This window comes from Dipteris shenzhenensis, chromosome 12 (genome assembly GCF_047967505.1).
Source record: "Dipteris shenzhenensis isolate YYH24624 ecotype China chromosome 12, Dip_SZ_1.0, whole genome shotgun sequence".
In the NCBI taxonomy this organism is placed as follows: domain Eukaryota; kingdom Viridiplantae; phylum Streptophyta; class Polypodiopsida; order Gleicheniales; family Dipteridaceae; genus Dipteris; species Dipteris shenzhenensis.
In genome coordinates this window covers 10,362,341-10,386,821 of record NC_141607.1, presented here as the reverse complement: position 1 = coordinate 10,386,821, position 24,481 = coordinate 10,362,341, and the positions used below count along the sequence as shown (strand labels likewise).

At 43.6% G+C, this 24,481-nt stretch overlaps 1 protein-coding gene across 1 annotated transcript in view; it reads left to right on the top strand.

Annotated features, from left to right (window-relative positions):
- Positions 1–18,010, top strand: part of LOC147895798 (S-adenosyl-L-methionine-dependent methyltransferases superfamily protein) — a 115,325-nt gene extending 97,315 nt beyond the window's left edge. Inside the window, exons 11-15 of the mRNA XM_087382417.1 lie at positions 15,393–15,485; positions 15,593–15,926; positions 16,036–16,631; positions 16,795–17,029; positions 17,125–18,010. Coding sequence (XP_087238543.1) covers positions 15,393–15,485; positions 15,593–15,926; positions 16,036–16,631; positions 16,795–17,029; positions 17,125–17,465 — 1,599 coding nt within the window. The 3' untranslated portion in view covers positions 17,466–18,010. The remainder of the gene's footprint in view (positions 1–15,392; positions 15,486–15,592; positions 15,927–16,035; positions 16,632–16,794; positions 17,030–17,124) is intronic.
- The last annotated feature ends 6,471 nt before the right edge of the window (positions 18,011–24,481 follow it).

Genomic DNA, 24,481 nt, shown 5'->3' with positions numbered 1-24,481 from the left:
GATCCACCTGCACCCTCTCTGCCACCCCCTTTGTGCCTTCCCAACCTCATCCTTCTCTGCCGGCCCCTCCTACGGTGGTTACCCTCATCACCCGCTAGTCCTCTCTCCCTCCCTATAGACAGCAACAACCTTGCCCAGGGCCGCCTCCTCGGGCACCCCGTCAGGCGCGGCGATGGGCTCCTCTTCTGTGGGTAAGGGAAAGGCACCAGCTTCTATTCCGACCTCTCCCAAGATACAGCTTCTTCTCACACGTCTGGGGAGAGGGGCTCCTAGACTGAGCCCTCAGACCTTCACATGCAAGCGGGCCGGCTGTTGCCTAGGGAGTTTTGGCGACTGGGTCCTTGGAATTATTTGGAGATCCGGAATAGGTATCCTATGCCTCTGGAGTTGACCATTCTAATCCTGTAGCCCCGAAAAGGGGCATCAGTGCGGTGGCACCCATCTAGTTTGGATCCTCCATATTTCGCCTCCACAGGGAAGGAGAATTGGACCTTAGAGCTTTTTGATGCGATGATGGAGCATAAGGAATATCATATGATGGATGAGTGGATGGGACCTTAGGGTATGGATCTTTGGTTGGCCCATGGTAGCTCTGCATATTTTCAGCTTGGCTTTTCCCTAGTAAACCTGGGCTTGGTTGTAGCTGTGATCTGCCTACTTGCAGAGACAATTTTTTCACAGCTTCACTATTGGAGCGTTGACTGTTTGGTGTAGATGTTTCTTTCATGCAGTATTGGCTCGAAGAGTGGGGATTGCACCAGTGGCGACGCCGGTTCGTCGGTGCAAAGATATCGATTATTCGCCCTCTAAACCTCTGGCAAAGTCACTGAAATCCGGCTTCCTAGAGTAGGCTTCCACGCACCGACAAGCCTTGTTCACTACCGTCCCATCTCCATGAGTTTGACCGTGGTGAGTTGGAATGTGCACGGGCTTCATGACCATGCGCGTAGCCAACATCAATGCACCTGATTTTGCCAGGCCCTTGACTACCAGGGTCCTGACTAATAGGCTACTCTAAGACTGGAGTCTCAGTAGCAAGGTCCTCAGTACTTTGCTCTTCAGTTCCAAGCACTTGATCAGTAGGCTACTCTAGAGTCTCATGACCAAGTTCTTGGTGAGTAGGGACCTGGCTACTAGGTTCCTGACTAGTAGGCTGCTCTGGAGTCTGTAAGGTCATGGTTGAAGAACCATCTATGCCTCCTGGTAACTCCTCCTAGTCATGCTTTGCCTCGTCCATACCTTCTTTGAGTAAGGCTTCCTTGCTTGATCCACTTGCATGTCCTTCACCCAAGATCAAGGGTGCCTTCCTCACTTTTAATTTTAAGAGAAGTGCTTCCACCTCTTTAGCCTTACCTTTTCCTGTGACGTGCTGTACTACTACTTGTTGCCGCGAGCCTTCCTGTATGATGAGTGGAACCTCCTTGACTCTAGTTGACAATTGATCACCCTTATTCTTTGTGCAGATTTCTTCTTGGCGTGAGTCATCGGATGTAGAGCTTTCATCCGTGCAAATGTCTTATCTAGCTTTCTTTGATTTGTGAACAACGAAGCTCGATTAATACAGTGGTCTCTAGTAGGTAGGTCAGTTGATTTTCTTTTGATTCGGGAGCGTATGTTCTCAGCAGCAGACGTGGCACACCGTCACCGCCTCCTCCTTGGGAGAGGCCTAGAGATTTGGTCCCCAGCAATTGGTAGGAGCGGTGGGGTTTGCATTTCAGTTTCTCAGGCGTTGGCCCCATATATTTTTGCACAGGGTGAGCTTATTCCAGGACGCACAGTTTGGATGAGCCTTTAGGTAGGAGAGGCTTGGATTGGTATTGTCATAGGGATGTGAAAAGTGATGTAAAGTATCTTTGTAACTCAACCCAAGCTTAACTTGGGGTTAACTATGGTTAAGTGTAGTAATGGTTTGGCCGTGAAGGACTGGCTAGAGGAAGTGCACACTTCCTAGAAGTTCCTAGGGGCAAAGTCTAGGTGCACCACTAGGTCCTAGGGCCAAGGCAAAGGCACTAGAGATGGGTCTTAAAGTTGGGCCCAAGGACAACCAACGTTGTCCCAAGGACAACCAACGTTGTCCTTGGCCAGAGGGTTAGGACTTTAATGAAGGGGCAAATGGCAAGAAAGAAGCGCCATTTGTCATGCATGTGTATGCATGTATTTCCCCCCAACCTACCATCCCTCCCAGCTTTCCTTGGAGCTAGTCTGTCTGGAGGAGAGCCTTGCCAGAAGTTCCACGCCATCACTCTTCCACTTGCTGCTGGTTTTTGCACTCTTTTCGTTGGCTGCACCCTTCGTGAGGCAGTCCGTACAGTGTATAGATTGCAGGAGCTGATTGGCATGCATTTCGAGGCAATGTATGGATTGTATAGACAGTCCGTGCAATTGTACGCCCTTTGGCGTGCATTTCGAGGCAAATTCCGGGGTCTGTACGGTTGAGAGGAGCATAGTTTGAGATGTCCTCACTTGGCACACCTCCCGAGGTGGTTTTTGGGCACAGATCCTGAGACGGATCTTTCTCCTTGGCATCATGGGGCAGATTTGCTGACCACTATCCTCTACAGCTCTTTCTTGTACTCCCTTCCGCCTTCTATCTACTCCTTTTCTCTTCTCCCAGTAGCTGGAAGCCTCCTGCACCCTGTGGGGAGCTTGGACAGAGGATAGGCGCGAGGAAAGAGCTCGCCCCTTTGCCTCAAACAGCGGGAATTGGTTCTAGGTTCTGTTTTTCATTGTTCTTTCTAGCTTTGGAGCTTTCTGCACTGCATGTGTGTTGTTTGTAGTCCTTTCAGGACTCCTACAGGTTCTAGCAAGCACCCAGAGGCAAGGGTGTTCCTGTGGAAGACCTAAGGATAGTGTGGATGCATGTGATAGCCTTGAGGCTGCCTTGAGCTCAGTTTGCCAGTGGTTTGGATGCCTGAATGCCTCTCAGTTGGGTTAGATCAGAAGTGAATGTCTGGGTATGCCTTAACTGTTGGTATTCCAGTGGTGCACCTGGATTAGATGCCTTGAAAACAGATAGAGGCTTTGTAGAGAGGAACAGTGTAGGGGTGAACCCCTAGTGTAAAACATTTTCATTCAGAAGCATTAAATAAATACCATAAGGGGTGCCAAGGCATTTGGGGCCAGTGGGTGCATTGTGTATTCTTTTCATAGACCAAGGGAATTCTAGCTTCCCCTTTGTTGTTGTTGAAGCTTGTATCTAAGTTTTGCTAAGTGGTTGAAGTGACTAAAGCTTGAATTGTGGCTATTTATGAGGTTTATGACTGAGTAGAAGAAGATCACTGCCCTTTCGTTTATTGAAGGCTGGTTTCAAGTATCCTGAACGTGTATGCTTGCTGGCAACACTGCCCGGCTTTCTGGTCGCGGGTCAGAGATTGCCTCTGGGAGGTGGACTCATGGGTTGTTGGGGGAGATCTCAATAACCTTGAGTTCATGGAGGATAAGCAGAGAGGAGCCTCTTTCGTAGAGATGCTAGCGGGGGAGAGGAGTACTTGGGAGCAGTTCATCTTTGCGATCAGTGGCAGGGATGCTTGGCGTGAGCCAGAGTTTACCAAACTTCTAGGCAGCCTGCGCTTTTTCTTTGGTGAGAGACGGCATGATGGGTTGCTAGAGCATTTGGACAGATTCTATATTGGCGACTGAGCTTTACTCCGTGGCGGGCCCACCGACATTCTAGCAGGTACCATGATGTCAGACGACTCCCCAGTAGTTCTCCATGTGGAGAACCCCGTCGTGGACTCTCCCAAAAGGGGATCCGCATCTCGGACGATCTCTTGCAAGAGGAGGACGTCAAGCAGGTGTTGGTAGAGATCTGGAGTCAACCCGTGGACAGTCCCATTGAGGGATGGGCGACGTGTGGCTGAGCGGATACAACAGAGCAGTCAGGAGCTACAGAGCCAGTTATTGAGGCAATGATCTGCTCTTCAGGAGCGGGAGTGGGGTTTGTGTCGAGATCTTGCGTCCATTGAGAGACTCAGGGAGCAGGACCCAGGGTCCCCGTGGCTGCAGGACCGGCTGGAGTGCGCACGATCAGAGCTACAAGACTTGGAGGTCCGCAGAGTAGAGTTTTCTTACCACTCCTCTAGGGCCAGATGGGGGGATAGGATGACCCGCCAGTTTTCCCAAACGACAGGACCACGGTCAGCAGGGATCTAGCTACAGCGTCTTAGGGACTTCCAGGGACAAATGCAGTCAGACCCACAGGAGATCCTTGAGATGACTACAACCTTCTATAGCAGCTTTTTCAGTCGGAGGAGGCCTCGACCACCACTCTTCTGGCTAGAGAGGCAGTTTGGGAGCAGGTCCCCACAGTTTTTTCACAGAGCCTTAGCAAATGTCTGGAGGAGCCTTTCATGGATGAGGGGTTGTGGGAGGCCCTACAGGGTCTTCCAGCCCAGAAGTGCCTAGGAGAGGATGGTTTGGCCCCGACCTTCTTCTGCTGGTTTTGAGAGCACATCTCCACCCCACTTCGGTTAGCTTGTCCGGAGATCTTTGACTCCGGACTTCTTCTTCATTCCCTAAGCAGAGGTTGGATATGCCTGATTTCGAAGGGGGCAGATAGAGTAGATATTTGACAGTCATGAGACGTAGATCGGATTTGTTCAGGAGTGCAGCATCCTGGATAATATCTTCACCTTTTGGGAGGCACTTGACTGGGCCAGGGGGGAGGCACAGCCTCTGGCTATCCTGCTCCTTGATTTCGAGAAGGCCTATGACAGAGTTGAGTGGTCCTTCCTGGAGGGGACTATGCAGAAACTCAGCTTTTCAGAGAGGTGGATCAGAGGGGTCTCAGCACTATATGCAGGCGGCTCCAACTGGGTGATCATCGGAGGCCATATAGGTGAGATCTTTCCGCTCTCCCGTTCAGTGAGACAAAGATGCTCCTTATGTTTTCGTTTTTGTGACGGAAGCCTGGGGCTACTTTCTGCATTCTCAGGCACTTGCTTTACAGGGATGAGGTTGCCGATCCGATAGGAGGAGCTCCTAGCTTCGGACGTTGTAGATGATGGCATGCTCTATGGCAGGTAATGCCACACCACACTATTTCCTCCCGTTAGGTAGAATTGACATCCTTGTTCACAATATTAGGAATTTGTGAGTTTTCTTACTCTTCCCAAGTTACATTCTCATATGAACCATCTTTCCACTTTACTAAATGTTTTTAATAACGTGTGGCGTGCTTGCCTTTCTTCAACGTTGAGATTATTTTTTGGCTTGTTTGGAAGCACTGAAGGTTCAATCAAGTCTACGAGAAGCTCTTCTCCTACCAGCTTATCATTGAAAGAGTCATTCTTTGAATATCATGTCTATCTTGAGCCTCAAAAAGCTTATTCAATAATGTGGCTAGAGTACTGATTGAGTCATCTAAATGGGTAATTTTCTAGCCTACAAAGGCCATACCAGGGCCCCCCTCCATGGTGTGGCTGAAGTATCGTAGATACATCTCAGGTATACCTGTAAACTATATCATGGATGCACATATTCGTCCAAGATGGATATAGCAACCTATGATGAAACAAGGAGATCAACATCACGTAATAAATCGTGCCAAGTGTAAGGCACGACGAAAAGCCTCAAACTTGGGTCGTGGTAGAGCCTTTGTGAAGAGATCTGCGAAGTTATCTTTTGTGAGAACGTAGGACAACTGTATATCTCCAACTGACAGTTGCTCTCGAACATAATGAGAATGGACCTCAATGTGCTTTTACACGCATTTAACACTGGATTTCACGCAACTGCTAAAGCACTTTGGTTGTCAGTGTTGATAATATTAGAAGTGTCTTGGCTGACATGAAGATCTGAGAGTAACTTACGGAGCCAAACACACTCTATTGTAGTTGTGAAGGCTACCTTGTATTCAGCTTCACAACAAGAAGTGGCTAATGTAGGCTACTTCTTGTTGAACCAAGAGATGCATGAAGAGCCAAGCATGAAATAGTTGCCACTGTGTGACACGCGGGTGTCATAACAACATACCCAATCATTGTCCACAAATGCATTCAAATCCAATGAAGACTGATCACTATAAAACAGTCCCAAATGTTGCGTGGACTTCAAGTAAGGGAAGACCCGCTTCACTGCTTGCCAATGCTGCGTGTTGGGCTTGTGCATGTACCTGCTTAACTTGGAAACGACATACTGCAAATCAGGTCGGGTATGACAGAAGTAGATAAGGTAGACCACAGCCTGTTGGTAAAGAATAGCATCAAATGGGGCACTCCCATCCTCGGAGGAGAAACGCCTTAGATGAGGTCTTGAGTTTGCAGTTGCACCCCGACCTCCCTGACATTATCCATGACACACTGTTCAGGAATGCAGCATCCTAGACAACAACTTCACTTTTGGGGAGGTAGTGACTGGGCATGTGAGGAGGCTCAGCCTGTTACAGTCCTCTTGGACTTCTCGAAGACATATGGCAGGGTGGAGTGGGCTTTTTTGGAGGGCACCATGTGGAGGATGGGTTTCTCGAACTAATGGATTTGGGGGGTCTCTGCCTTGTATATAGTGACTTCCAGGAAGATGCTTATAGGATGTCATACAGGAGAGGGCTTTTCTCTTTTCTACTCAGTGCACTAGGGCTGCCCCCTAGTCCTTTGTTGTTCCTCTTTTTGACACAAGCTTTGGGCTATTTTCTCCGGCGAGCCTCACAGAATGCACCTCACGGTCCTAGCATGAGTACTAGTTATTAAACTTTGAGTTTGCAGATTATACAACCCTTTTTGTAGAGGGTTCTGCTAGAGCTGAGAGACAGATCGATGTGCCCTTTGGGTGTACTTCCTGGGGTTCAGCGCCAGGGTGAACTGGAATAAATAAGTTGATTTCCCCCATGGTGGCTGAGGAAATCCAAGAGATCTTAGATTGGGGGCCTCTCTCGGCTTCCATTGGATTTCTATGGACCAAACAACACAGTACATGGTTGTCATGTGTGCATTGACATTTCAACAGGGCAGATTGCCCTGGTGCTATAGAGCAAGATTCTTTATTGAAGCTCGGACAAACTCTCTTTAGCAGCGTGGGTCCTTGTGGCCAACCAGGTCCCCTTGAACACGGCCTGGGACATAGCCCCTTGTTGGTACTTTCACAAGGATGCATGTGACAGCTCAAGTGCTTGGTGCACAAGCGGACAACACTCCGTGATTTTGACCTCAGTGGACGGGGGACTTGACATCATTTATTTAGAGAGAGATGTAGTAACGATTGAGAGAGAGAGAGAGAGAGAGAGTGTGTGTGCAGTACAGGACGAGTCGAAGATGATAGTCACGTAAGCTTAGATAGATGGATAAGGTTCCTAAACACAAGTACAAAGTACTTGTATCTAGGCCTAGGACTAAGTGTCCTAGGTGTCACATAGGACTAAGTGTCCTATGTGGCATAGAAGGCACTAACACAATAAGTGCCTACACTTATGCCTACAAGGCACATACCATGGCCTATAGGGCATCACTAGAACCACCAAAGGATGGCCTACAAACCCCCCTCCATGGGATGGGCTGAAGTATTCTGGAAACGTCTCAGAATACCTGGTAGTTTCTGGTCATGGTGGCACATGTTCATCCAAAAGGATATAGCCATCTATGAATGTACAAGGAATGTCAGATCATGTAACAAAGGGAACCAAGTGTAAAGCCTGTCGGAAGACTTCGAACTTGGGACGAGGAAGTGCCTTTGTAAACATATCTGTGATGTTGTCCTCTGTGGGAAGATAGGACAACTCTATGTCGCCTGCTGACAACCGCTCCCGAACATAATGATAGTGAACTTCAATATGCTTGGTACGCGCATGAAACACTGGGTTACGCGCAATGGCCAAAGCACTCTGGCTGTCAGTGTAGACAATAGTGGAGGATGTCTGGCAAATACCAAGATCTGTAAGTAACTGTCGAAGCCAAACACACTCTACTGTAGCGGTGAAGGCTGCCATGTACTCAGCCTCACAACTAGACGTGGCAACTGTTGGTTGCTTCTTGCTGAGCCAAGAAATACATGAATTGCCAAGCAAAAAACAATTGCTAGTATGTGACACTCTGGTGTCGGAACATCCTGCCCAGTCACTATCCGTGTAACTGTAGCGGTGAAGGCTGCCCTGTACTCAGCCTCACAACTAGACGTGGCAACTGTTGGTTGCTTCTTGCTGAGCCAAGAAATACATGAATTGCCAAGCAAAAAACAATTGCCAGTATGTGACACTCTGGTGTCGGAACATCCTGCCTAGTCACTATCCGTGTAAGCATGCATGGTAAGTGAACCCTGATCACCATAGAAGAGGGCTAAATCCTGAGTGCCTCTGAGATATCTGAAGACTCTCTTCACTGCCTGCCAATGCTGTGAACTGGGCATGTGCATGAATCTGCTGAGCTGAGATATTGCATACTGCAAGAAATACATGAATTGCCAAGCAAAAAACAATTGCCAGTATGTGACACTCTGGTGTCGGAACATCCTGCCTAGTCACTATCCGTGTAAGCATGCATGGTAAGTGAACCCTGATCACCATAGAAGAGGGCTAAATCCTGAGTGCCTCTGAGATATCTGAAGACTCTCTTCACTGCCTGCCAATGCTGTGAACTGGGCATGTGCATGAATCTGCTGAGCTGAGATACTGCATACTGCAAGTCAGGTCTGGTGTGACATAAATAAATAAGGCATCCAACAGCCTGCTGATAAAGAGTGATATCACATGGTGGGCTCCCATCATGAGCTGAGAATTTGAAGCCAGGGTCCACTGGAGTAGAGATTGGCTTGCAATCCTCAAATTGAAAACGATTAAGGAGCTGTCCAATATACTTGGACTGAGACATCATGATACCCCCCTCAACATGAGCAAACTGAATGCCCAAATAATAATGGAGCTGTCCCATGTCTGACATGTCAAAAATCTGCTGCAAGTCAGCCTTGAAAGCTGCAATTTGCTGAGTATCTGGACCCGTGAGAAGCATATCATCCACATATAAAATCAGCACTAAAAAATCAGATCCACTCCCACGGAAATAAAGAGTGGGTTCTGTGGGACTATTTTGAAAACCAAGGGATAGTAAGTGTGCATGAATTTTGGCATACCATGCCCTGGGTGCCTGCTTCAAACCATAAAGGGCTTTTCTAAGCCGGCATACCTTATTTTCAGAATTAACAACCTCAAAACCAGGAGGCTGAGTGACATAGACTTCTTCCTGCAGATCCCCATGAAGAAAGGCAGTCTTGATGTCAAGTTGGTGCACTTGCCAATGATGATGGGCTGCAATGGCAATGACACATCGAATGGTAGTAATCCTGGATGTGGGAGCAAATGTCTCCTCAAAGTCAATGCCTTGTTGTTGGGCATAACCTTTTGCAACAAGACGGGCTTTGTATCGATCTATGCTGCCATCAGATTTTCTTTTTAATTTGTAGACCCAACGCGTTCCAATGGCATTCTTGCCAGGTGGAAGATCTACTAATTCCCAAGTGTCATTTTTGGCAATAGATTGTAACTCAGCTTTCATTGCATCCATCCACTCTTTGCTGTCAAAAGCATCTTTATGGCACAAAGGCTCTTCATTGCAAGCTGTAGCAAGGAGTGCAAACTCAAGAAAGTGACCATGTTGTCTATTCCCCGATCTTGTCCGGGCAGCAAAAGGCTGATCTTGTTTGCTGTCCCTCAATGTATCAAGAAGCCATCTGGGAACTTGCCTTTGCTGTCTATTAACAGCTCTTTCTTCAATGACTGCATCATGAGTAATGGGATCATTTTGTGCCGGAAGAGAAGCCTGCAAATCAGCATGAGGTTGAGGCTGATTATTGTTTTGTGGAGGGCCTGCAGGAGGCGCATGTTGCTGTTCAAAATCCTCTTCTGATGATGGTAGAGGTAACCAAGATTCAAAGGCATCAAACATGTCAATATCTGGCTTTGCTTTGCAGTCCACAAGAGGAGAAGCTGAATGTTCAGCAAAGATCACATCTCTACTGACAATAATCTTCCCAGTATTTGGTTGATATAACCGATACCCTCTGCTCTCCTCGCTGTAACCAATGAATATGCATTTGATTGCCTTGTCATCAAGCTTATGTCTCAGCTGAGATGGTACATGAACATACGCAAGAGACCCAAAAACTTTCATGTGTGAAAGTGAAGGCTTCCTGCCTTTCCATGCTTCATAAGGTGTCATAGTCTGTAATGCCCGTGTAGGTGATCTATTCAGCACATAGTTGGCACACATTACTGCATCAAGCCAAAATTTATTGGGCAAAGACTTGGCCTTGAGCATGCATCTGGCCATCTCCATTGTGGACCTGTTTTTCCTTTCGGAAACAGGATTCTGCTGAGGAGTGTAAGGAGTAGTGCATGAGTGAATAATGCCCCGTGAGGAAAGAAATGCATCAAACTCCTTTGACATATACTCACCCTCCCTATCTGTGTTGAGGGTGACAAGCTTGCAGCCTGATTCATTCTCAACCATATTCAGCCATCTCTGAAAGCATAAGAAAACTTCAGATTTGGCCTTTAAAGGATATACCCAGCAATATCTTGTGAAATCATCAATGAGAGTCATGAAATACTTGTATCCTCCAATGGCATTTGTCCTCATTGGGCCACAGACATCATTATGTACTAGCTGCAATTTCCTTTGTGAGAGTTTTGGACAATTCTTTTGAAAAGGAAATCGATGCATCTTACCCAAAAGACAACCCTCACACACATGTTTAGAAACTGTGTGAGTCTGAGGTACATCATTAGCCATCTGGTGTGAATGCAGCTTTGCAAGAGCTCTATAATTGAGATGGCCCATTCTCTCATGCCACAGATGAGTTTCAGCAAGCTGTGAATCTGAAATAGCCAATGCTTCAGTATAAAGTGCAGCTGCATGATGATCAAGGTGATAAAGTCCTTTTCGCAAAGTGCCAGTGAGAACTATGGCATTGTCATCACGAAGATCATATACTAAGCATCTGTAGCCATCAAAAATTACTCTGAAACCTGAAGTAGCAATTGCTGAAATTGAGATCAAGTTGACTTCAATTCCAGGCACAAAAAGAACATTTGTCAGAGTGACAGGATGACTGGAAATGGATGTGAGCTGCACATCTCCAACTCCTTTTACAGCATATGAAGCATTGTTGGCACATGTAATAGTCCCCCCTCGAGGTGCATCAGCTAAAGAATGAAACAACTGTCTGCAAGATGTGACATGCTTGGAAGCACCACTATCAAAGTACCAGGACTGAGCATCATTAGAAGTAAAAAGTGCATCAGCTTTGGAGGGATCAAATGAGCAATGGACAGCCCATGCCCAATCATCCTGAAGAGCATGTGCATGTGAAGCATCTGCTGGCTCATGGGATTCAATGGCATGTGAGGCATTAGCTGTCAATCCTGCTTTCTTTTTCTCCGAAGCAATGCGCTTCCTGCATTCTGAAATGTCATCTCCAGGCTTGCGACAATAGTTGCATCTTTTCTTCTTTCCCTTATCTGCTGTATTTTTAGATGCATGAGAGGAATTGCAGCTGCTATGCGTAGAGGAATTGCAGCTGCTGTGTGCAGATTTTGGCCTGCCCATAGGCTTGGGAGCCTTGCCTCTTCCTGTTTGTTGTGAAGCAAATGCATGATCAGGAATAATGGCTTGTCTGTTAGCTCTACTTTGCTCTTCCTGCAAAAGCAAAGTAACAAGCTGATCAAAAGAATAGTGGTCTGGATTACCCATGGCCACTAATCGAAGGGTTGTAGCAAACCCTTGATATGTATCTGGTAGTCCATTCAATGTAGTACTGACAAGCTGTGAATTTGGCACCACTTCATCAATGTTGGCAAGCTGTTCCATGAGGTCTTTGACCTTTGTCAAATATGCATCCATTGACTCACCTTCATTCATATTCACTTCCTGTAATTGCCTTCTCAAATATGCAACACGAGCTTCATTGCGAATCTGATATAGAGAAGCCAATTTATCCCAAGCATCCTTTGCTGTTCTGCAAGAACGGATGTGTGGAATAATGATTCTCTTGCATGATAAAGCAATGCATGAATGTGCATTTGCATCTCTTGCATCCCATCTAGATTGTTCTTGAGTTGGAAGAGCAACAGCAGGAGTGCTAGAGGAAGAGGCATCAGGAGAAGTACCACCTGCAGAAGGTGCAGCAGTAGAAATAATAATTGAAGGATTGGCTGGCCTCAGATCAGCCCCAGAAACAATATTCCACAAATGCTTTGCAACAAGAATATGTTTCATGAGATAAGACCACATCGGATAGTTGGTGCCATCCAACTTATCATCTTCACGAAGGACTCCAAATAAATCTTGATTGTTCCCAGCCATAGCAAATGTGATAACTTGTAAAAGACCTGAAAACCCAAAAGCCTCAAGGCTATCACTGCAATAAGCTGGCTGTCCAAAAATGACAGCAACTATCTGCAAATTTCTGACCCAAATCAAAGGGCAAATGCAGATCTGACCCAAATGTGACTGTGACAGGCAATGTTCACTGCAAAAACAGCAAATTTGGCAAAAGCCCCAAATTTATTGAGGGCAAATAAGCCAAAAAGAGGGCAAATTCAGAAAAGCCCCAAATCTTGCTGAAATTTCGCAAATGTGACCCAAAGTTTGCAAATCTGACACAATGTCCTGCAAATATAACTGAATGTCCTGCAATCTGACCCAATGTACTGCAATCTAAACAAGAAATTGCAGAACAAATCCCAAAACTCCAATTTCTTGCAAGAAATTGCAATTAAAAGAGGTGAAAGGAAATGAAAACCCCAAATTTTCCAATGTCCTGCAATAGCCCCAAATTTTTTTTTAAAAAAAATGTTTGTGCAAAAGCCCCAAATCTGCAAATGTATGTAGATGACTGCAGTGAGACCAAGGACCTGTTTCCAGCCAATGCTAAAAAAGGTACTGTACGGAATACCCAGATGAAGCTGTATGGAATACCACTAAAGGTACGTAGTACGGAAAGCTGGTACGAACTGCTGACGATTGAAAGTACGGTGAAAGTACCTTGTACTCCTACGCAAGTACAATCGTACGACGTAGCCCCAAATTTGCAAATGTCTTGTACTCCTACGCAGGTACAATCGTACGGCGTATGTACCTTGTACGGCGAAGGTACGAAATGGCGTACGGTACAGAAGTACTATGAATGCACCGTATGTACGGCGAATTGCAGGTACGGGTGTATGGTGGATGTACGACACAAAGTACGGAGTACAGTACGGCGCCGACGGGTGTACGGCGTCCTTCAACGCAGATGTACGGCGACGATGCAGATCTGTTAACGTAAGGAATGCACGACGCATGAACTGTACGGAAGGTACGACTGTACGACGCCTGCTGTACGGAATGTACGAACTGTACGACGCCTGCTGTACGGAAGGTACGAACTGTACGATGCCTGCTTGTCGACCAGCAAGGCAGAAAAAACTCCAATGAGCAATGGAGGCTCGGGGCTGAGGAGATCTGGAAGGCTAGAGCAAACCCTGCTCTGATACCACTGTAGTAACGATTGAGAGAGAGAGAGAGAGTGTGTGTGCAGTACAGGGCGAGTCGAAGATGATAGTCACGTAAACTTAGATAGATGGATAAGGTTCCTAAACACAAGTACAAAGTACTTGTATCTAGGCCTAGGACTAAGTGTCCTAGGTGTCACATAGGACTAAGTGTCCTATGTGGCATAGAAGGCACTAACACAATAAGTGCCTACACTTATGCCTACAAGGCACATACCATGGCCTACAGGGCATCACTAGAACCACCAAAGGATGGCCTACAAGAGAGAGAGAGAGAGAGAGAGAGAGAGAGAGAGAGAGAGAGATTCCTGTTTTTGGGACAAATTTGTTTCTTGATTTTTTGGTTTATTTTTTCTTAGTCACCTTTTCTCTTTTGTTTAATTGACCTATTTTAGTAAGCACTGGGGTTGCCCAAGAGACTCCGCAGGTCTTTACAACCGTAGGTCTTTAGAAACCCAATATAGCTGCTTATGTGTGGGCACTGATGACAACATAAGCGTTGCTTTGCTGCTAAGTATGTCTACCTTTTGTTTTTCAATTCTTTTTTGTTACCTCATTTTTCTTCTCTTTCTTTTTCTCTTAGAGTTTTTGGAATTTAGGACAACAAAAATCTGAATTTGTACGAGTGGATATATTCTAGTCTTACAAAGCTATATATAAGTTTGTAATACATAGCCTCACCTAGGTTTAGATCTCAAGAACACCCCTCTGCGCAGGAGGACTGTGCAGGAGGACAGTGGCAATAGTCTCATCATTGGATTTTCTCAGAGGCTTCCCTGATAGGAAATAGGTCACCGTTGATGAGGAGCTTTACAGACCATGTGGCAGCTTTTGGTTGGTGCTCATATGAGCTAGTCCATAGTGTCAAAAGGAACTTGAGCGCCAATCCCTACTCTAGCATCCGGAGGTCCAAGATGAGGAGGCATGTATGTTGGGGCAGCATACACAGATCAGGTGGACACAGTGGGACAATGGCCCAGCTAAATCTTTTGGGGCATCAAGCCGGCTTCCTCAAGAGATTGAGGAACGGTGATGTTGCGTAGCAATATCAACTCATGCAAGCTTACTTCTATTTTGATGACCCCAAAAAACCTTCAAGAGAACTTGCTAAAAACATTCATGGACTAACATGTGTAAGGACTAATGGACCTGCACATGGATTAAGCTTGCATGAGTGGAAGGCTTCCAAAGCACTCAAAAACTGTCATCTATTAACATATGTTGACTGATAAGGTGAGGCACGATCGACAAAGTGTCATATAAATGTACAGGAGATAAGATCTAGACTTGATAGCTAAAACATCTATTTGACCTTTTTAAAAACCAAAGGGTATAGATGAGAGAATGTGGCTGAATAAGTTATCAGGCTAACAGAACCTTTGCTAGAGTAACTGACAATTTGTGGTGCTCTTTGTTGTTGGTAGTGTTTGTTGTGGTTGTCTTATTTTTCCCCAGGGAGGGGGGTTGATATTTGAGGAAAGAGTTCAAAGCCCCAAGGTGATTCGACCAGGTGAAATGGTGAAGGAAACTTCGGTTCTCAAACACACTTCTTATTTCCTCCTTTCATACAATCTTTGCTTGACCTAATTTGGTTTAAGAGAGTTCCTGGAGCTGAAAAATGGTAGTTATCCCCACATGATACATTATCTTACCTTGTTTCTGGTTGTTTCCTTATTAGTGAAACCTTAGCAGAAATATTTGGAATGCTTAAAATTCAGTGTGAGCACTTTTTTAGACATTGAAAGCAAGCTTTCTACTGTTCATGATGCAGTGTATTCCACACCAGTAAAGTTCATAAAAAAGTAATCACATTTGGAGTCTTACAATGTACATGCTTTTAACTACAGTCTGATGTGCTGATGAAAAAGAGTCCAGGAACAGCTAAAATGCGTGGATCCATTTGCTGTGTGCATTGCAGATATTGAGACGTTCCAAGGGATGCATGGAGCTCATGGATGTGTCTAAGGAATTGCCAGAGCTAAAACGCCGCCCTGGGTTGAAGACATGGAAGGTTTTCTTTTTTGCAGCCATAAGGGCCCCTGTTTTTTCTATATTCTAAAAGCGAGTTGATATTATAGGTGTATCTTTTTTTTTTTTTTTGGGCTTGGGGGGATTCAGGTCAGAGACAAAGGTCTTTGGATTTCCTCTTATCAACAAGTGAATAAGCACCGGGCAGGTGCTATAGTCCCAGGCATGTTTCCCAAAGGCAATGCAGACCACCTAGGACATGAAGATATATCTGACAAGATTGCCTCTGGAGGGACACTTTTGCAGGAAAGTATGGAAGTTCATATTCTTAGTGGAGAGCATGAGAGGGTCAGAGATGAAGGCAATGATGGAGATGGGGAAGCTAGCCCCCTTCCATTGGAGCGGTGCTTGCGTATCTTACCCCATGACCAGGATACTGGTGGTTTTTTTGTGGCTGTGTTCCAGAAGATTTCTGCATTTCAAGGTTAATCAGTAATGTGCCTTATATGCCTACCACTTTAATAGGACTTTTATTGAGGATGTGATTGGTTTCCTAGTCCAAGCTGCTAATGACAATCTGCTGATGAATGCAGTTCAACATTGCACGAGGGAGGCCCTTACAAAGCACAGTAATGGTGCTGAAGTTGATGCAACGCAGGCCATGGCTTTTGCAGATACATTGTGCATGAAAGAGCAAGATTCTGACGCACGTCAAAATGACAATCCAGAGACAAGTTTTGATCTGATTCCTGATAAAGTTGCTTGTGAGAAGAAGCTTGAAGGGCAATCAGAATTGAAAGTAGTAACTAATGTTGCTGAAGTTCCGTGTTTTGAGTCCAGTAGTGAAAAAAAGCAAGTCATAGGAGAGGCTCAGGTACAAGCTGCTGATTCTGGTGATGCAAACAAAGAGTCGAGCCAGAAATCAGTAAGCAGGATTCAGCTACAGGGAAACTGGAAGGGGGTGGACCCTGTGCTGTTCTTGAGGGATGAAGACCTTATAAACAGCCTGGTGGATTTCTATGGGATCAAGGACACACTCCCTTTACATGGGCATTTAGTGACAAGGAGTGAGGATACAAGTCGTTTAAAGAGAATTTATTACATATCCAATGCAGCTGCCAATGTTTTGAGGCTGAACTTTCGGGCTGGGGAGCAGATGAAGATAACGTCGGTTGGACTTAAAATCTTTGTAAGGTCTCTTCATAAGGAAACACTAATTACTTCTTTTCTTTTTTTTTTTGGTTTGCGGGGGGGGGAGGGGGGGAGGTGCTTCTGTACGTGATACCTTAAAAGTTGTAAGCATGCACGAAATCAGCTTAGCCGTTTGAGTCCATAACTGATTTTCTTTTCAGGAAAGGCAAGGAGGAAAAGAAGGATTCTCATCTTGTGCTTTTAGGATAGCCTCTGAGGGACTTCCGGTGCTTTTACCTCATGTCACGAAACAGATTGTCCATGCTTCAAAGGAAGATTTCAAATTATTGCTTTCATCGAGAACAGTTCCCTTCACAGCTTTTTTGAATGAAAGGTTCACTATGGCTGTGCAAACCGTTCTGCCTGGGTGCTGCATAGTTATCCTTGATGATGGAAGTGAGTAACTTGTTCGTTTAACTTCCTGGGGGATCATGGATTATTTTGTGTGAACCGACAATCCCAATAACTAAGACTTTTCAAGCTTTATGCAGATCATTCTGAGAGCCAAAAAGATGCTTCCTTTGTGACGGCCATTGGATGCTGGCGAGGAAGGACCAACATGAGCTTATTGATACCCAAAGTAGATGCAATACAGCTACTTGAAAGATTGTCATTAGTAGAAGGAGATGAGCTGCATGCAATCAAAACTGAGGGAGAGGCTTTGAGGGCAAATAAAAGTACGAAGACCTTAGTAGAGGATGATCTCACCATGATTGAGAATGATATGGAGGATGGCACTCTTGTACTGAATGAAGTATGTGGACTGGACACGTCTACAAAATTGGTGCAAGACACAAAGGAGGAAGAACCTTTGCTAGACAGTGACCTTTAAAGTTGCCAAGTAACTTAGTTTCTGGGAGTTAGCTTTTGTGGCCATAGACTCGTCATTGCTTGTCTAAGGAGAATGGGAAAATGTGGCATTCATATTTTTAATTGATGATTATAGAAAGATGATGACGTTTTTTGGAAAGTTCATGCTGTTTCATGATGGGAATGCCATAGGTTAACCTTACAATGGATGTATTTAATTTTAGCTTTGGTCTAGCGCGCTCTCTCTTGAATGGGATTCTTTACATGAGAGTTCCCAACCCACTCTCTTGGGTTTTTTCTGTGTTTTATAATTGTTAAGATTCCATGAAGTACTCTAAACAATGTAATGTGACTCTAAAGCTAAAGCTTTGACTCATGAAAGAGCATCCACGATAGCAAATACATTGTGATTAATACAGCACAGTGAAGCAACAAACTACTGCCTGCAATTTTGTGCCAGTGTAATCGCAGCAATGGGAGGTGGAAGGACCACACACAATGCATCTTCTAAGGCATATGGATTCATTGTGGACTTCCACTCTCTCTTGTTACAATTTTACTATAATTATTGGGAGCTTCTTGGTTTTGATTATGTGGTTAGGATTCAATGATAACTAGTCAAGCTTGTGTTTTCAAAAGATCATGAGGAAACTGGAGAAAGCACGAGCACTTCAAATGGGAAGAGGAGCTCTACTCCACCTTGCACATCTTTTAATTGCGGGTGGAACTAGGCCTGTGAAATAGAATTTGCTAAAAAGCTCCTATCAAGAAGACTTCAAAATTGGGGGGGGGGGGGGGGGAGAGACTTAAAAGAAATCTATGTGTCAAGCATTCGAGGGGGTTACCGAGCGCGTGTATGCTGAAGGTGAAGTTTTGTCCTTTCTTTTTTATTTCAATTCTCATGTAAAACAAGTTGTTATCTTTTCACCTATGGTCGTTTGTTCATGGTTCCAATGGCGAGTGCATTGCACCTTAAACCCGAGCATGTTAGGTTTCATGCCAAGATAAACATATATGCTAAGCATTCAACCCAAAAGAAAGGGCATAGGAGCAATGAAGGTTAAGGCACTTCTCCACTTGTGAAAAACTCTAGCGTTGTTCTAAATACTTAAATCTTGCACGATTTATAACTCCTGGACCTCATTTTGGTGATATATTGCACTTCTACAAAGTAACTATTTCTTGATAAAGAACTATTGTGTAAACATTTGGTGGATACGTTTTTTTGAACTAGCTCTTTAGTAATTGTGACCTTATTTTGTTTTTTGTGCTATTGCATGAAGCTTCTTCCTAACATGTTGAAAATTGCGTGGAGGATTTGTTTACATTGTGATATGGTAAAATGTCCTAAGGCTAGGTTTGGTCTTCTCTGAGACGGTTTGTTAAATTAGCACTGGGATGAAAGTTACCTTGGTGTGCTAATCTACAATATGGAGGCTTTTCTTTTTTGGGGAGTTTTCAGCAAATGCAAAGCTTCATTCATATTTGGTAATAGTTTATTTTGCTTGTTATGGTATTGCATGAAGGCTTTTTCCAATGTGTTGGGAATTTTGTTATGGGTTTTTTGTCAAACTATCACATAGTGGAAATTCTTTTCTGTTGTTTTGTGAGAAGATTTGGGATAGCATCCAAATACTTGAGTAGAAAGATCTTGTTAGCATACAAGTATTTGAGTGAGCAAGTTAACTTGTGGTGTCTTAATTCAAAAGACAAAACCAAATAGAATCGTTTCTCTTATATGATATTGTGGAAATTTTAGTGGTGTTGTTGCAAATAAGTTAATGCAAGCCTTTGATTCAAATTTTCTAATAAGCGATTGGATGCAAATGAGTCTTGAGAAACAATAACATACTTAGTGCAACTAAACAAGATCACATTGTCACTAAAGCAGACCTTTGAGAACTCGTTGGCTAAGCTATCATTGCATGTGGTTTACTTGTGTGCAGCAAGCACGAATTCAGCTAGCAAAAAAGAAAATGGAGAAGAAGTGAATTCTTTTGGGTAAGGGAATGACTCAAACTTGTTAGAGAACCCACTTTCCAATTCTCACTCCAACAAAAGAGCCATAGTGCTTGCAAACAACAATTTGTGCTTGGTGGCAACTCTTTGCGATCCTTTCTCATCACTCAACCTTATAAGTGCATGCGGAAATTTCTTACAATATATGGCATGTTCAAAGCCCAAGGGTTGAGCTACCCTACCTACATGCATGTTGGTTTCACCGATCGAGCATGCAGCCATACAGTGATAGAGTATGTCGCCATATGTTCACAATAGTTCAGAAATGCTCTTAAGGTTGACTCATTCTACAGGATTGAGGGGGCAGCTGTGGTGAAGAGGGAACCTGGGGAAGGCAGCACCTCTAGGCTATCCTTACATGTTGATGCAACAACTTGCATTGTCAAAGTCGAGCCATTGAATGTCTCTATTAGCTTCTTGCACGTAGATAATCTTATATGCTACTATGTCCCTTGGGCTTCTTCCATGACAAAGTCCAATGGTACAAACATTTTGAATATCATGGGCACTATCACAGTATTGATTATCAATGTTGATTGTGGCATCAGATGTGAGGTGAGATCATTGTCGCAGATGGGCCAAGTGGTGAGGATAGGGAAATTGTAAGTATTCTAAGTCCACGATCATTTTTTTAGTTAATGCCTTCTCCTTAGTATTTAACCTGAGGATAATTTTGCAGCTTTCTTTTGTCAGTGAGAACGGAAGCACACTTTGTCTCTCCTTATCCAAGAATTCAACGAGAAATGTGTTGTTATGTATATTTTGAAAAATGTCTCCTACATGAAGGCCAAAAACACATTAGAGTTTGTAGAGTACATCACATACATGTTTTGCCTTCAATGTTTGCAACTTTAACAAGCATGTATCTTTGAACACACCTCATTCATCACTTTCCTTTCTAGTAAAGGAAAACTTTCCAAATACTTTTTGCACAAGCAATACTAGAATTCATGAGGATCAGGTTGAACATCTTCTTGCACAATGCTTAGCCTTGCTCATTCATTATCACCTTCTTCCTTCCCCTCTCCAAGATTTGACAAATGAACTCTGATGATCTTCTCCTTGCATGGCGAGTACAACAAAACATAACCTGCCTCGAAAAACACAAGCATGCTCCTACGAAAAACACAAGCATGCCTCGGAAAACACCCAAACAACACAGACATTAAATGTGTTGTAGAGTTGTGCCCTTCATTCAAGTATGGTGTTTTTCTTGCTATGTTGTCCATGCATGTTCTATTAGTGCCAACTCCTACGAATAGCCCTGGCAAAGCTCACATTGTATTGATATTATATCAAGGTTCTCAAGCATGCTTGATAAGTCATTGGATCTTTTATGCTTTGATTGCTTTAAACTCATCAAGGTTTTCTCCACCTACAATGATCCTAATTCCAAAAAACATATTTCCTCTTAGATGAATCTACCTCGCATGTGACTATAATGCCCCTCCTTAAAGATCCACAAGAACTTACACTACATGGTCCAACAACCATGAGTAAGAATTGCTTAGGATTATAATCGACAACCAAGACTTGCCTATGAACGAAATTGTAGCCTTATATGATGCTCAACACATCGACAGAAGATACAACCTATTAACGATCATCAGAAAGGTATATCGCCTAAGGATGGCTATTATTGTTGAAACCAACATTAGCCATCCTATGGAACAGAAGTAGTTGTAAAGAAGATTTGACAACAAGGATTGTCTCTAAATGACATTCATCTAGGATTTTAATAGCATTCCTCATTTTTATTATGATTCACTTAATTTGGAATGCAATATAAACATTTCTTTTCTTACTATCATTTCTAGTTGTTAGTATACAGTGAAATTGTATTACAATAAAAAAATTGTATTAATAAGTACAAAAATTGTATTAATTGTGTGAAATTGCATTTCAACGCAATGAATGACTTTGCTACATAGTAAATCTTATTTATATAGTCAAAAATTTTGGCTAAATATCTATATAAAATATTTTCATTCTATCGTTTCATTATATAGAGAATTTGTTTTCTATATGATGAATTTCTATGAGGGCCAATTCTCTACATTGAGAAATTTTGCCTCTACATAGTGAAATTGTATCTATATAGTAAAATTCTCATAAGGACTCTCTATATAGTGATTGTTTTTCCCATATAGTGCAATTTTCTCAGAAATTTTGCCTCTATATAGTGAAACTATATCTGTATAGTAAAATTATCATAAGGACTCTCTATATAGTGATTGTTTTTCCCATATAGTGCAATTTCATCCATATAGCAACATTTTATATCTGTATAGTAAAATTCTCATAAGGACTCTCTATATAGTGATTGTTTTTCCCATATAGTGAAATTTCATCCATATAGCAACATTCTCTTAAGAAATCCCTATGTAGAGAAAGTATTTTCCTAGTATAGTGAAATATTCTCTAGGTAAACTATATAGAGACACTCTCACTTTCTCTATTTACTAGATATGTGCATTTCTTTCCAGTAAATAATCTAGCAAATCCTTTTTTTGTGCTATATAGAGATTGGTCAAAAGTTCCTTGTGATATATGCTTGTCTCCTGGCTCCATGGGATGGCCTCTCTTAAGCCAAACCCTTGAGTTTATGGCTCCATGGGATGGCCTCTCTTAGGCCAAACCCTTGAGTTTATGGCACCTGGTTTGTGTCCATGATCTCGAACCCTTCATCCAAATTAAGGGGCAAAGGATATCTTTCCGACCTTATCTTTCTCGCTCATGTCTTATAGCTTTAATCATAGCAAACAATTGGGGAATCACAAGCCTGTGTGCCAATGAGAACCCACCTTTCTGTCCACAAGTATGGGGACTTGTTCGCTGCTATCCTTTTTGGAAGACGGACCTTTGTTTCTACGCATTGCCAATAAGTTCATTATGCTCAATGAGGGACGACTGTTTCGGGCCTCTTGGCCCAAATCCATACGAGATGTGGTGGGCAAACACTCCATTCTTGTGGTCGTGGGGGAAGAGCACAAGTTTTACAGAGCACTGATTGTGGGTTTTTTGGGGTCGGGTAAGTCCTGTGGTCCATCTTCTCGCTGAAGCGAAAAGTGTGAGTGCATTCTACCTTGATAATAAACTAGGAGTGCAAGAATTTAACTCCAATGGAATTCGGAAAGCTTTGATCGCTTTGATTGTGCAGCTTGAACTATTGCACTTGTAAATCGATGAAGACAGACGAGACTCCCAATTCACATCATTGGATACAGTACTGCAGTTTGCTTTTGAGTTAATCGGTTAGGCGTTCATGAGCTTAATCTTGGACGAACTAGTTCAAATCCATGGAATTTATAAAGCCTACGAAAATGGACTTGTGTCTCTGCCCATCAATATCCCTGGCACAAGGTACAGCAAGGCCATCCAAGCAAGTTCCTCTTCTTTCGCGTCTGGGGTATTGATGCCCGTAATCCAGCTTCGATCACTGCTAAAGCTTTTATAAGAATTGCAAGCACGTGAGAGATTAATCAAACACTCCCAAAGCTTGCTCGATGCTAGGAGAACATCAGAACTTCCCAACCATCAAGGAGACTTATTGGATGTTCTTCTATCAGCTGACGAAGGAAGACGTCTGTCTGACGGAGAAAACCAAGATTTATTTCTGACGTTGGTTCTTTGCCAAAAATGATACCACCACTAAAACGCTAACTGCAATTGTCAAATTCATTACTAATTCTCCAGCGGCTTTGAAAGAGCTGACGATGACTTTTACCCTAGACTCTTGTCTGTACATATATATTGCCAGCCGTTGCAAAGGAGTAATCGTGCGCGACGTAACCCTATTTGCCCCCTAACCTATCTGGAACAGTTCTGGATCGTAACAGAAAGAACATGATGCGATTCAAAAGCCACAAGTTAAAGGGTTGAGCATGGACGATTATGCAAATATGTCTTTCACTAAAAATGTGAGGGCTACCAACAAGGGGACGGCAAGATCTTCACAAGTTTGGCAACCATAAGCGCTTTCGAAGAAGGCCGCAAATATACTTCTTCTGATATCTGCTCGTTCTGCATGCAAAAGGTTGGTAAATTTCTTGATCTATGTGTAACAGAATGCTTGTGATTTATCTAATTGGTCGTCAAACCTCTCTCTATAAGGTTATACAATCCCCAAGGGCTCCACAATCTTTTTGAGTTTATCGTCCAACCATTTCGTTCCAACTACCTTTCCCAATCCGTCATTTTTTGATCCCTGCCAGTGGCAATCTAGTGTAAGTGACTCTCTTGCTACCTCGCTCATTGATTAGGTGTGCAATGTAATCGAATGTATGTGGACTTGCTTTTAATCTGAGAGCTGCACAGAGGTCACCTCGATCACAATTTGCACCGTTTGGAGGAGGTGTGAGATTGTGCCCTAGAGCTGAAGTAGCATGATTGGAGATATCTTGACAAGATACATGTAGCCACTTTGCTTTCATCCAAATAGTGGTGGTTGTTTATTTGTTGAAGAAAGTCTATGGAGCTGTCACAGTATGATGTGGTGATCTGCATGCTTGGGACGTAATGGAGCCCCATGAACTCATCCACAAGCCTATGCTCAAAATCATCAAAGGCCTGGCCATTCAAGTATCCACAAGATAATGATGATGCTCTTGAGTAGCAACCTCTCTTGAAGCAATATAATGTCATTTTTGGTAAATGATATACATACATATATGTGTATGATGTATTTTTGGCTTGCCATAGTGAAGGTTCGAGTCTTATGAAAATGAAAAAAGTTTTGGAATTTTTTGGATGGTTTAGTATTTTTCCTGCTTTTCATGTGCATTCTTAATGCAAAACGACTCGCTCCGTTGCCACCTTCAAAGTTGTGCAGTTTCAATTATCTCCATTGCCACTCCTTAACATCAACAACCACTCCATGTTCTAGAATCTCTAGGGAACCCCATCACCCTCTGACCTCGTCCGGTCGTCCCTATCTCTCAAGTATTGAGCCTACCTCTATCTCAACAATTTGAGATGTAGTCTCTCTCTAACCTACTGCCATTGCAATAATTTGAGATT